This window comes from Mustela nigripes, chromosome 7 (genome assembly GCF_022355385.1).
Source record: "Mustela nigripes isolate SB6536 chromosome 7, MUSNIG.SB6536, whole genome shotgun sequence".
NCBI lineage: Eukaryota > Metazoa > Chordata > Mammalia > Carnivora > Mustelidae > Mustela > Mustela nigripes.
This window is the reverse complement of record NC_081563.1, coordinates 26,968,219-26,981,783: the sequence shown is the minus strand read 5'-3', so window position 1 is coordinate 26,981,783 and position 13,565 is coordinate 26,968,219. Positions and strand designations below refer to the sequence as shown.

Here is a 13,565-nt window from a genome sequence, read left to right as displayed (position 1 = left end):
TGGAAGTAAATTGAATTTATGTTCCTGGTGTGAATTAACAGATGATAAAATAAAATGTCTTTGGACTCAGAATTCTAATAACCTTTGGTAAACTGTGATTTAAAATTCGATAGAACGTATTCAGGCCATGTTTGGGATCTAGCTTTTTACTCCTTACCCTCTCGGCTATTTTCACTCTGCCCGGGGAGCTCTCCTCTTTTCCAGGAAGGCTCCAGAGAACTTATTGATTCAGGTTTCCTGAGAATTAAAGCAGCCTCGAATCCCCTGGGAGTGTGGGATATTGGTGGGGAGAGGTGCCTAGAACACTGGACCAACTTTAGAGAAGTTGGGAGACTTTACAAAATCCTGATACCAGTGGCCCACTTCCAGTAGATGGACTTGGTCTGGGTTGTAGTCTTGCGCTTCCGGACTGTTAAAGCTCCCCAGAGAGTCTCTTGTGCTGCCAGGGTGCAGAATCATTCTTATAGCCCTGTGGTTCTCAGACTGCCCTGTGTCAGAGAACCACGCAGAGGGCTTCTTGGGGTAGATTTCTGGGCCCCTCCCCCTGAGTGTCTAATCCTGTAGGTCTGCTCTGGGGCCTTAGAATTTGCACTTCTAGCATATCCCCAAGAGAGGCCAATGTTCCTGCCGATGACCCACTGTTTGAGAACCATTTCTCAAGACAGCTGAATCACGGGGAAATCTTGCTAAAGTGCAGTTTCTGATTCATTAGGTCTGGCCCAAGGGTCTGGGTCTCTACAGCCCCAACATGATGCTGCTAGTCCAGGGGCCAGCCACCCTTTGAGTAGCAAAACTAATATAAAGCATTATTTTCAACCCAGTTCAGTTAGATCCTGGTTAGACAAGATGTGTGGTCTGGGAGATTCCTGGAGGTAGCATGGGTCTCAGCATAGAGCTTGGGCCATTCGGTGGCAGGCAGAAATCCGGAGGGCTCATTGCTTCTTGGGCATATAGCCAGCTGCCATTTGACAGGATGTTTGAACATGCCCTTGGCAAAGCTCTGTTGTCAATAGGGACCTTCATTGTAAAGATTCCCAGTTTGCTGAGAGGAGTAACACAGTAATTCTCAGCTCTAATCACACAATAGAATCACCCAGGGAGCTATTAAAATAAATATTTTAATTCCCAGGCCCCTCCCCTAGAAATTCGGACTGAATTGATTTAAGGTGGCATCTAGACAGTGGTATTCTTAAGCTTGATAAGTGATTCTCATGGACAGCCAGCATGAGAACCACTGAAGTATCTCGTGTTGCAGTTTTACAGATAATTTAATTTTTTTCTTTATATTTGGTTAATTTATATTCTACTGTGATGCAAACTAACTTTATTAAATAATGAAAGAGTTTAATCTGGCACTTTTAAGAAACTGCCAAGAAAAGGGCATATGTAGATTCCCTCACTGTTAAATCCTAAATTCAGAGTAAAAGAGAGTGCTGGGAAAGTACAGCTGGTGTTTCTGAACAAGCTGAAATATGAAATATTTCTGGGACTGTATCAACAAGCCTAATTTTTTCCCCTCGGGGTTATGATTGTGTGGAACAAGTCTTCACTGCAAAGCTTGCCAAAAAAGGTTATGATAAAATCATGGAATGTGAACGAAGAGAATTCACAGTGTAACTTTAAAGGAGTCAGTCTCTAAATTTAAAAATGTAGGGATGACATACATCTTACATTTGTAATAGAAGTATTCAGAACAAAATAGTGCTGGATACAAAAAAGCTCCACCTTTTATCAGGCGGTGTGTGTAAGGCCAAGGAGCAAATGAGTTTGGGAGCATGGCCACCAGAAAGTGTGGAGGACAATACCAAAGACCCTGAACCTCTCCGTCTGTGCAAGTTAATTTGCATCTCTATATGTGAGTAAAAGTGTAGCCATTGACTAAATATACAAGAACCAGGAAAGCTGATGAGGAAAGGTGAAGTTCCTTTTACTTTTGGCATTGTGGACCAGTGGGAAGATTGTAGGCTTTAGAGGCTCTGTCCCTTGCTTTGTGACCTTAGCCAGGCTTCTTAACCTCTCTGTGCCCGGGCTCCTCATCTGCCAGGTAGACATAAAGGTGTTCTCTCTGTTCCCATGGGAGTATGAAAGAGGGGTGAGAAAAGGAGAGGCGTGGTGCCCCACGCATAGAAGGTGCCCCGTCAATCAAGATGGCTTTCATTTCTCTAGCCCAGTCCTGACAACCGAATCCTTAATAAGAAACGTCTGTCAGAAGCCTCCTCTTGTAAGTCTTTATCGGTATTTTCTACTGGTGAATTACACCAGTGTAGATTTCTTCTTCATAAGTGTGAGGAGTATTTCAGTTTGGAGAGTTCTTGCCTTAACACCTTGATTCCTGCTGGTCCCTGCATCTGAGACACTCCGGGCCTGCTACTCGCCTGCCTTCTCTTTTCCTTTGTTCAGGCCTCCATGCAGGTGCCGGCCTCGCCCACCTGCTGCACCCGCTTTGCTGATTCTGCTTCAGGCGTTTGTCTCCGCCTGGCAGCACACTGTGTCACTCTTGGTCTATTGTCTCGCTCCAAAATTGTGAATCTAGGAGGGCAAGGACTTGGTTTTATTCCCTGCTCGAAGCTCTGTGCCCAGGAACTCCTGGCACATGGAAGTCCTTCAGTGAACATTTGTCCGATGAATGCGTGAGAGGGGGATTAGAGGATCTCTCGGACTGCGCCTCAGCTGGTACCGCGAGATTTGCCTCCCCCAGACTCCCAAGTGGCTCCTGCAGTCCCCTCGTGATGCCATGGCTGCTCCGAGATTGCAGGTTCTGAGGGAACGAGATTACCAAAGTGACATGTAGGGGAAACAGTGGTCCCAGGCTCCTTCCTCTTAACTCTGTACTCTACCTACTCAGTTCTGTGATATCAGGTCTGATTCAGACTTGGTGTCCCTTGAAATACCTCTGTGGTTGGAACTCCCAAAGACTGTGTCCGAGTGACCATGCGCTGCCTGCATGGCGTTTGTGTGTGTGAGACTCAGGAATAGGTGTCAGGGAAAGGACCCGCGGAGCCCTCAGCAGAGTGGACTCTGGAGTTAGTTACCTGTCTGGATTTCAGTTGTCTGTTTCATGCTGCCTGTTTTCCATTAACAAATGTGCATTTTAAGTGACATTTTAAGAGACTTTGAAAGAGGAGGAAGCCTTCAGGGTCAGATGTGTGGGACTCTGCAAAAATCAGATAGAGGGAGAATCTGGCAGTATAATGGTTTTCTTTTTTTTTTCCTTCCCTCTTCCCATCTAGCATCCCCATCAACTTTGGTTTTATTTAAGTCTGTGTTTAAGCAGAAAATCTTGAATGCGATTGCTACTTGTAGATCATGATTGTACTTTCCCTGTTGACCTATGGACCTGGAGAAGATCTACAATGAGCCAACATGTGGTCACACAGGTTCAAGTGACTAAGATTGATACACACTTTAATGTAAAATCATTCTAATATGGGGTGACCCTGTCAGTATTTTAAGGGCTAACCTCTTAAAGGAAGATAATTAATATGATGAAAGAAGCTGTTTTCTCTCAGTGACCCCTGTTACAAGTGATACTTTCACTTTAATCTTTCTATATCTGGGGCAGTTTTTGTTCTTTTTTTTTTTTTTTAAGATGCCAGTTGCAAAGCGTTGCCAAGGCAACCAGACTGAAAATCTTGTTAATTAACTTAACTATTATATATAGATTTGTTAGACTCTATAGGGTAAGAGTCAGGAGAGACTTCTTTTCAAATGGATGAAATTTAAAATTCAGAGGTAATATCAGAAAAACCTTCTAAATGAGGGGAAATACATGTGTGGCTGTGGTGTTCTCATTTTCTTCATGGAAGAGAGATAGAATGGAGGCATAGATGAATACATGAAATCCATAGGATGAATTAATTTAGAAATGGGGCTGAGAAAAGAAGTATCAGAAAGACACTTCCTGATGCTATGGTAACCATAGTTGGGTCTAAGCCACAGGTGAAAATGGGTGGGGGAGGGTGCTGGTGAGGAGGGCTTTTGGGTAATCCATCAAGACTCAAAAAAGGGTTGAAAGAAGAGAAAAGCCAAGAATGTTAACAACTACAAAAATAAAAAGAAAGATACAAATCTTAGAAATCTAGATTCTTCGAAAGCATCATTTTACAACTTGCCAAGTCAGTATAATAGGCTTGAATCTTACGCCTGCTAGTCATGGAGTTAAGAACACAACCTTAAAAATTTAGAGCAAAATCTGTTAGAAATACAAGAAGTTATTGGTTCATAGTGGATGATTTTAACAGATCCTTCTTGCAAATCAAATAAAAAGGGGGAGATGTAAGTGATCTGAATGTCATAGTAAAGCTTGATTGAATAGATTTGCAGGTTTACATCCAATAAACAGAGAATACATGTTCTTTTCAAATACCCACATATTTTAAAGTTGACCTTAGACCACATGTGTACACACTTGTGCCAAAACACACACATACACACAAACACAAGCTTAAGAAATTAATGGAAGTAGAAAATTGTATGGCCTACATTCTCTGCAACAAGGCAATAAAACTAAAAATTAAAATCAAGAGGAAAGCCAGAAATACTTATGCAGAACTTTAATAGCATGCTTCTATAAAGTCTTTAGTTAAGGAGGGAATTAGAGTCGAATTATAGATTATTTAGAAATGAGTTACATTGGGCTGCCTGGGTGGCTCAGTGGGTTAAGCCTCTGCCTTCAGCTCAGGTCATGATCTCAGGGTCCTGGGATCGAGTCCCGCATCAGGCTCTCTGCTAGGCAGGGAGCCTGCTTCCTCCTCTTTCTCTCTACTTGTGATCTCTCTCTCTGTCAAATAAATAAAATCTTAAAAAAAAAAAATGAGTTACATTGAGAGTAATGCATATCAAAAAAATCAGAATATAACCAAAGCAATATTTGGCCTAAAGTATTAAAATCACAATTAAAATTATTTGCATTTCTTAGAAAATAGAGGAAATAGAAGAGAACCAAGCAGTAGAGAAAAGTCAGTGAAATGATCTGGAAGATGAAGAAGGAAGAGATTCAAAAACTAACAGAACAAATGAGCACATAATCTACCAAAAGAATGGTCATACAACCTGAAATGAATTTGAAAATCTATAAATTAGGTCTAGATAAATTAGACACTTAGCAATGTCAGTAAAGATGACTCTAAAAGAGTAGAATGCCTAAACTCTAATAAATCTGTCCCTTCTTCCTTTAACAAAAATACTGAGTTCTGATAGTTTCACAGTTGGGTTGTATGAAAACGTCAAAAAATGGATAATTCTTATGTTATTTAGACTGTTTTATAGCAGAGTAAGGTAGAATGATAAAAAGCTCTTTGAACAATTTAGCGTAACTTGGGAACTAAGCTGGATGAGGGCAGCACACACATGTGCACGCGTGCACACACATCCACACACACACCCCGAAGAGCTACAGGTGACTATTAGTTAAGCTTATGAATTTAAAAATCATAATGTTATGAAGTCAAATCCCGCTGGGTCTTTAGAAAGAGGCTTTAAGAAAGCAAGGATAACTTTAAATTTGCTAATTGATTATAAAACAAATTAAAGGGAAAACCAGTACAATCATCTTGAGAAAACTTGAAAAAGCACTTAATAAGACCTAACCCTCATTTTTAACATTCCTAAATCCCTTCAGACCAGTGGTTCAGACTATGTCTATATACCTTACCCCATTTGTATTACAAAGATGCTTCTTAAGAGGTAAATAAATCTCTCAAAGTTCAAACTGCAAAACACATCAGTAGGTGAAAACATTGAGACCATGAAACATAAAGAGCAGAATAATCGGGAAGATGTAATATGATAGGTTATGATGAAAGCACGTTCTATGAAGCATGAAAAGTCTGATTATACATACCAGATACTTTGCAGGATAAGAATGTAATAGAATGTGATACAGAATAAGTTAATTGCAGCGTATTAACAAGAATAGGAATTAAGTGCTATTTGCAGTTACATTCACGGAGCTCTTACTATGAAACCATGTGTTTGGGTTTGCCGATAAGCCATCCCCTGAATGTACTTCACAGACTCCGTCTCCATCAGTCCCCATGAGGTTAAGATTTCACTTTCTGCTCATCAGCTCTTTGATGTGTTCTGTCCACACTGATGGATATCCAAGAGTGGGATTTCTCTTGTGTTCTCTTTGCAAGGCAGTTGCTTGGGGTTACCTTAGGAAAATGGGCTCTATGCATTCTCTGTACATCCTACTGCAGCCACACTGGCCTCCTTTCTCCTCCTGGGACACACAGGGGTGCATTAGCTGTGCATTCTGCTGGGACGCTCTTCTCCCATGGCCTACCCTCTCCATCGTTCAAGTCTTTGTTTAAACACTGCCTTCTCAGTGATGCCTGTTGTAACCAGATTGCAACTGTCCCCCCATTTCCATGCACTCAGATGCCCCCTTGCTCCATTCCATTTTGCCCCCATGGCACGGACACCCTCTGCTATGACACAGTTTGCTCATTTATGATGTTTGTTCTTTACTTGGTATTTCTCTCCACTGTGCTATGAATTTTACCAGAGCAGGAACCCATGCTTATTCTCTTCATGGTGCCTCCCATGGTGCTAGAACAGCAGGGGCTAATAATTATTTTTTAATGAATTTACTAGAACTGTGAGTGTGAAGGCTTTCCTACAGTGTACTTTGATTAGCCAGGAAGTAGACGAGGTAGACGGTCAGTGGAATGAATGATACAACAGTCAAGGTAGGAGTGACCTGAGGAAGACTTGGTTTTGGAAATAGGTCTACCTTTGTAAAGGGAGGAGCTGAGTGAGCTGGAAGTGAGGAGGCCTGGATTCTTGTTTTCCTTTTACCACTGACCGCAGGCAGATCACTTGAACTCTTGCGCTCCAGGTTCTGTGTCTACAAAACAGAACACAGTTTCTTGTTTAGAAGACCAAGACTAGGTGATCTGGCTCTGACTTTGCTTTTGTGATTCTGTATGGGTTTCACTGGAGGAAACATAGAGCTAATGATAACATACCCCAATACCACATGGCATCATTTTCACCCAGTGTTTTCTGAACTTCCCTCATCTGCCCCAGAGATCGTGAGACCATGATGATGTGCTTTCAGTTCGTTTCAGCCTTTTTCTCAAGGGCATGATGTTGGTATAGGTTTCTTAAAAACTTGAATGGAGAGACTCTACTATGGACTGGGACTCCAGAAGCTAGGGCTTTGCTCGATCTATTTTTCTTATCTTTTAAAATGGCAGTGCAGCCGTGGTCAGTATAGAATACCGAAGAAAGGAGAGAGGGGCGTTTGATGGATCGCTGCTAGAGATAGACAAGGCCAGATGGCGTTCAGGGAAATTACAGCTCATTCTCCATCTTGCTGAGCTTCCACATCGTAGAATACTATGATCTGAATAAGTTCATCTCTTTAAAATTCAGGGCTCAGAAGTGGAGTTCTTTCGTGTTGATTGTCACATACCTTGTCCCCAGTCCCTGAAGTAGCCAGGATTTTTTCCTGGGTCCATTTCAGGGTTTTAAACATACACTGTTTTCAAAGAGCAGCCCTTGAAACTCCTTTTAAATTCAAAGATCTTCAGGTGAGTCAGTGCTGGAGCCCAGTTCCCAGATTCTGCACATCATGCAGGCACCTGCCGGAGCCACTCTTGATCTGGTCCGAGCACTGGACGAGGAGTGTTCAGCACTGGTGAGCACGAAGGTGGAGGTCACTGCAGCCTCACACTCCCGTGTCGTGAGTGGATCTCGGGGGAGATCTTCACAGTCGGCTACGCTGGTTTCTACCAGAGTTCTTTCTCTCCCCTTCTCTTCACTCCATGAATCCTCAGGACTGTGTGCTCACGACGCCAGTGCCCCACGCTGCCCTCCGGGCATGTGCTAAATTCTTTCTCTCCCATTTAGAAGAGAAGCCAGATTGCTCCAAGGCCCGCTGTGAAGTCCAGTTCTCTCCACGGTGTCCTGAAGATTCCGTTCTGATCGAGGGCTATGCTCCCCCCGGGGAGTGCTGCCCCTTACCCAGCCGCTGCGTGTGTGACCCCGCGGGCTGCCTGCGCAAAGTCTGCCAGCCGGGATACCTGAACATTCTAGTGTCCAAAGCCTCAGGGAAGCCGGGACAGTGTTGTGACCTCTATGAGTGCAAACCAGGTACGCGCGGGCATCGCCTCCGCAGCCTCGCGGCTTCGCGTCGCAGGGTCGCAGCCCCCTCTGCCGCTGCCAGCCTCCCGGGGAAGATGGGCACACCTGCCACTTCGGGTCCTGGTAGCCTGACATCTGGCCTTCCAGTCAGAGAGCCAGAGTGTTCATCCACTAGTACACGTGGCCTGCACATAGGGACCATCTTTGTTTCTTCTTTCTCTCTTCCTTCTAAGTGTGCTTGACAGGGAAAGCAGGCTTAACAAATTTGGTTCTCCAGCTTCCCAGAGTGGATCAGAGCCGTAACTTGTAGATGTATCGATCACCTTATTACACTTAAAGACAATCATCGTATGTAAACAGCGGGTTATGTTTGGCTAAGTAAAGGCATCAGAAAGCCAGATGTGTCGTCCTGAGCTTCTCGGCCCCGGTCTTTTTCCCCTGCCAGCTCCCCACCGCCCTCCGCTGACTTCATAGCCTGTGCTGACTTCTTAGACCATTTTCTCACCTTCGCTACACTGTCCCAGCTATCTCTTGCTTTATATTATTTCTAACATCCTTGTTCTTGTGGCATTTCTAATATGGTCTGTGAACAGGGCTAGGCGATAGTGATTTTCCTCTTTGCAAGTTTCTAACCGTTGGTCAGAGTGGTTTTTTCCCTAACTGCTAGATAAATCCCTCAAGCCAAACAGTCCCTTGTCTGTCTCTTCCACGAGAAGCGCCTCTGGCTGGCTGGCTCTCTCCAGCCACGTAACAGCCACTGGTGTCACTCTCCCCCTATGTCTCATCCTCATTCTTAAACGTCTGGTAACCTGCCTTCCCAGCACTGATCCAGGACATACTGCAATTCTCTACTCTTGCCTGAAATTAAAATGGCATTGCTAGGAGAGGGTTCTGGGACACAGGGAACCTGCAGCCCTTTCTTTGCAAAGGGTCAGTGTTTCGTGTTGGGACTAAAAATGCAAGTAAATGTAACAGTAAATGGTGCCTCTGTTTGCCCCTCTCAGTTTTCAGCGTGGACTGCAGCACTGTGGAGTGCCCCTCCGTTCAGCAGGCCGTGTGCCCTCTGGACAGCTACGAGACTCAAGTCCGACTCACAGCGGACGGTTGCTGCACCCTGCCAACAAGGTTGGTTTGTCCTCGGTTTCTCAGCTTCTCTCCTTGGTCTTGTGTGTCAGCACAGTTCCAGGCATGCAGTTTGTTTCCCCTTGGAATCAGGGAAACAAACCTAAAATTCTCCTGTTTCTGGGGAGAAATCGGAACTGTTAGTGTGACTTGGTATTCACATGTATTGTTCCTTGGATAAAAGCAAGGTGTCATGAGGTTATGTTACTAAGCTTTCCGCATTATTGGGGTGCCTGCGCACTTCCGCAGGCTGGGAACGACACAGACAAACACGTCCCCCAGTAGCATGCATTCAGGGAGGCACGGAGGTGTGGGCTCCAGCAGGCACGGCATTTGACCCTCCGCAGTGACTCTGACAGGTGCTTTACCATTGTGTCCAGTGGAATGAAACACTGCCTGCCCCACGGAACTGCTCCCCACGGGTCCTTAACGTTTGCAATCACACATCTACACACACTTGTTATTTGCTGAGGCAAAGAGGAGTCTGAATTCTTTTGATGCCTTCTGGGAATGAACACAGCTCTCTTTGGCTTGATGGGGGGGAAAGTTGCTGTCATTTTAGTCACAGTAGCAGGATACTGTGCACTTAGCCCAGCAGGACCAGGCTCACTCCAGAGCATGAAGTCTCCAAGTCTTGTCCTTGACAGTCTTCAGAGCACCACCGTGGAGCTGGCCCTTTGTGCTTGGCCTTGTGCTTGGAAATATGGAGTTTATTTTCTGTTTCTCCTGCTAAGATGCCATCCCCTCTTCCCTGCCGCGACCTCTCCTCCATCTTTCCCAGGCCGCTAAGACATCATTTTTGACTAAGTCAGTTCATTTCTTTCTACTCTGCTCTACACTTAATTTCCACGGTTGGAAGGGTGCCTTCTTTTGCTCCCTTTCTAACATCTGTCCCAGTCCCAGTCCAGTGGCAGGCACTTCTCATCTGTGTGTGTTGCAGGAGTAGTTGCGATTTTACAAATGGCCTGTCAAGACAGGAATATGTATGGTCTGTAGGGAGGTGCCAGTTACGGAGTAGACATCCAGAGTGTGTTCTGATCATTACTCCTCTTCTCTTCAGATACATTAGTTTTCCCCTACCCTTTCTACCCTTTCTCCTGTCAGAAGCTCTGGAGTCTCTCAGATGTGTTTTACATCACTTGTCCTATCCTTTATACTGTATCATAAAGTAGGCACAAAGATTTTCGTGAAGGTAAGCTACCAAATAGCACAGCCCCTTCTTGTGACATTCCAGTGTGGTAACGTATCTGAAGATGCTTGGGAAGGGTGAAGCACCGTGCAGGCATAAGAATCACCAGTCAGTAATGGAGGACGAGGGAGTGCTACTACCAGTAACAGATGTCCCTTCAAGGTCTTCATGAAAAGGAAGGTGGCACATTACATTACAGAACCTAATTAATCAAAACTAAGCCAGTTGTTAATTAACAAGTCCTTTAGTGAGGAAAAGGGACAATTCTCAAGTCATTGTTATAAATGCTAACATAGCACCATCTGCGTGTAGGAGGCACAGTAGGTGATTTTTCAGTCCCTCTAGGGGGTTCAAGTGGGTAAAAGCTCCTGGAAGACATGTTTAATCTCAGTTTAAGGGTAAATTTTCCTCACAACTAATGATGTACAGTGATGAATTGGGCTGCTTCCTGAGCTCCCCAGAGCTGGAGAGATTTCTTTCCGCCTGGATGGCCACCTGCCAGGAATGCTTAGAAGAAATGTAACATTGGAAAGGACGTTCGGCTTCGATGTCTTCCGATGTCTTCCGTTTTATCTCCAAGCTTCTGTGAGTCTTGTAAACATAAACCTTAGGATGGTTGTTACTGTGTTGACATAGTTTTGACTTTGGCATTCAGGGCTGAGGAGTGGTCAGTCAGCTAACCGCGCTTCTGATGAAGAAATTGAAAACAGAGAAGGAAGTCATTCACAATCCCACTGTAAATTATTTGCAAGGAAGGGATAAGTTCTCACAGCCTTTAGTTTCTTGTATTTTAGTCAGTGACCCATGCACCCTCCCAGCCCCTTCTCCACATCCTCCTGTGTTCCCACCTGGATGAGACCCCTCTCTGCGCTCACTGACATTCACGCTCACTGCCATCTCACGCTGATGCAGGCTGAGGCTCCCGCAGGCTCGCGTTCATTCACGCTCACGCAGGCTTACGCAGGCCCACGTTCATTTACGCTCACGCAGGCTGACGCTCCTGCAGGCTCACGTTCGTTCATGCTCACTCGGGCTGACGCTCACACAGGCTTCCGCAGGCTCACACTCCCTTAGGCTCACGCTCGTTCACGCTCCCTCAGGCTGACGTTCGTTCACACTCACACAAGCTCACACAGGCTTATGCAGGCTCACATTCACTCACGCTCACGCAGGCTCATACACAGGCTCACGCAGGCTGACGGTCACGCAGGCTCACTCTCATTCACGTCCGTGCAGGTTCACACTCATTCACGCTCACGCAGGCTCACGCTCACACAGGTTCATGCTCAAGCAGGCTCACGCTCACCCATGCAGGCTCACGTTCATTCATGCTCACGCAGGCTTACACAGGCCCACGTTCATTTATGCTCATGCAGGCTGACACTCACGCAGGCTCACGTTCATTCACGCTCACGCAGGCTCACGCTAACGCAGGCTCACGCTCACCCATGCAGGCTCAGACTTAAGGAGACTCACATTTGTTTACACTCACGCAGGTTCGCACAAAGGCTCATGCTTAATCACAGTCATGCAGGCTCACACTCATTCACGCTCACACAGGTTCATGCTCAGGCAGACTCACGCTCACCCATGCAGGCTCACGCGCATCCATGCAGGTTCACATTTAAGGAGGCTCACCTTTGTTTACACTCACGCGGGCTCACACGCAGGCTTACGCTCACTCACAGTCATGCAGGCTCGCACTCCTTCACGCTCAAGCAGGCTTATGCACACGCAGGCTCAGTTGACTTTCCCCTCCTACAACTCCTGCTCCCCTTGCAGGACTGCATTTCCTTCTCTTTGAAGTGTTTTCCATCTTTAGCCCTGAGGGTGACTTAGGTTCCCTTCTCTGTTGCTTATAAACAAATTCCCATGTATCTCTTTAAGCACTTTTTTATAACAAATTGAAATCATTGATTTTTTTGGGGGGGGGATGCTGGCCAGTATTTCCTACTCTGTGATTTTTCAAGGGAAGGGAGTATTTTATGGTCTCTAGTACCTAGAATAGGCATTGCTGTAATGTGTCCACCTACATTTGTTGATGATGAAAGAGAGAGAGAGCAGGGGCACTCTAAGCCATGCTGATTTACTTATTGGAGAAGGAAAAAAATGAATATTTTTAGTCTCCTGTTACCACCCTACTGTTGGGTGGTAATACTACTCCTTATCTCACTTTGAAAGCCTTGTGCTTTTCCCCCAATCCCCATCTTTATGGCCCACTTCTCAGTACTACAGAAACTCTCCATTCCAAGCACCAAGGTCACCTCTCAAAGCCTTTATCTCTCCCGTCCACCTTTTCTAATATTGTTCACCCTGCAGGACAACAATTAAATTCCACTTTATCCAGAAGGTCTTCATGCTTCACCCAACACCCATCCTACTCCCTAGGAACTCCTAACATATTCTTTTCTGTGTTGCCAATTAATCACATATTTCCTTGCATTGTTATTTAACTGTTAGATGCATAGTCTTGTCTTACCAACTAAAGGACATTTCTAGAGGTCAGGAATTGTGTCTTCCTTCTTTTCCTCTGTATATGCATTAATACTGAATGAATCAGTAAATTCAGAATATGCTCAGACTACAGCTAAACCTAGTTTAGCATATTAAGTGGGTTCCCCACTTACTAAGGAGGATGACGGGTCATACTTTGGCAGGAGAATAAAAACCCAAACAATCCATGTGAGAATGGAAATAAAAACAAGAGCGCCCAATATGGAGTAATCACAGTATTTTAAGAGAAAAAAACTACATGACTTTATCTTTTGTGTGATTTACTTCTTCAGCAGCATGGTGTTTAGGTAGAAAGAGTATTTTAGAATACATAAAATTCTGTTACAATTGTTTGATACTTGCCCGGATGTTTATAAAGAGCATTATTAAGAACTTACAGCCATTTCAGATCAAAACCAGTGTTGTGGAGGATTCAGAGGGACAGCCCTTGGCACTAAGGGTGAAGGTGAATTATCAGTAGAGCTTTACCTTAACCCGTTTTTTGTAAGGATTTATTGGACTTCCAGAGACGAGGACAGGGGCTTGTGGAGTTTATGTCCCTCACCTTAAAGAACAAATTCCTCTCTTTCATTCCCAGTGAGACTGTTTTACCCATTCAGGCCCCTAAATGCCCTATTTCTGCGTGAGTCCTTGCACAGTTTGTGAATTT

The 13,565-nt window shown here is 44.8% G+C and overlaps 1 protein-coding gene across 4 annotated transcripts in view; it reads left to right on the top strand.

Annotated features, from left to right (window-relative positions):
* CRIM1 (cysteine rich transmembrane BMP regulator 1) overlaps positions 1-13,565 on the top strand; it is a 189,751-nt gene that overhangs the window by 76,539 nt on the left and 99,647 nt on the right. For all 4 annotated transcript variants that reach the window (XM_059405431.1, XM_059405432.1, XM_059405433.1 and 1 more), the window contains 2 exons: positions 7,858-8,100; positions 9,096-9,216. In XM_059405431.1, coding sequence (XP_059261414.1) covers positions 7,858-8,100; positions 9,096-9,216 — 364 coding nt within the window. The remainder of the gene's footprint in view (positions 1-7,857; positions 8,101-9,095; positions 9,217-13,565) is intronic.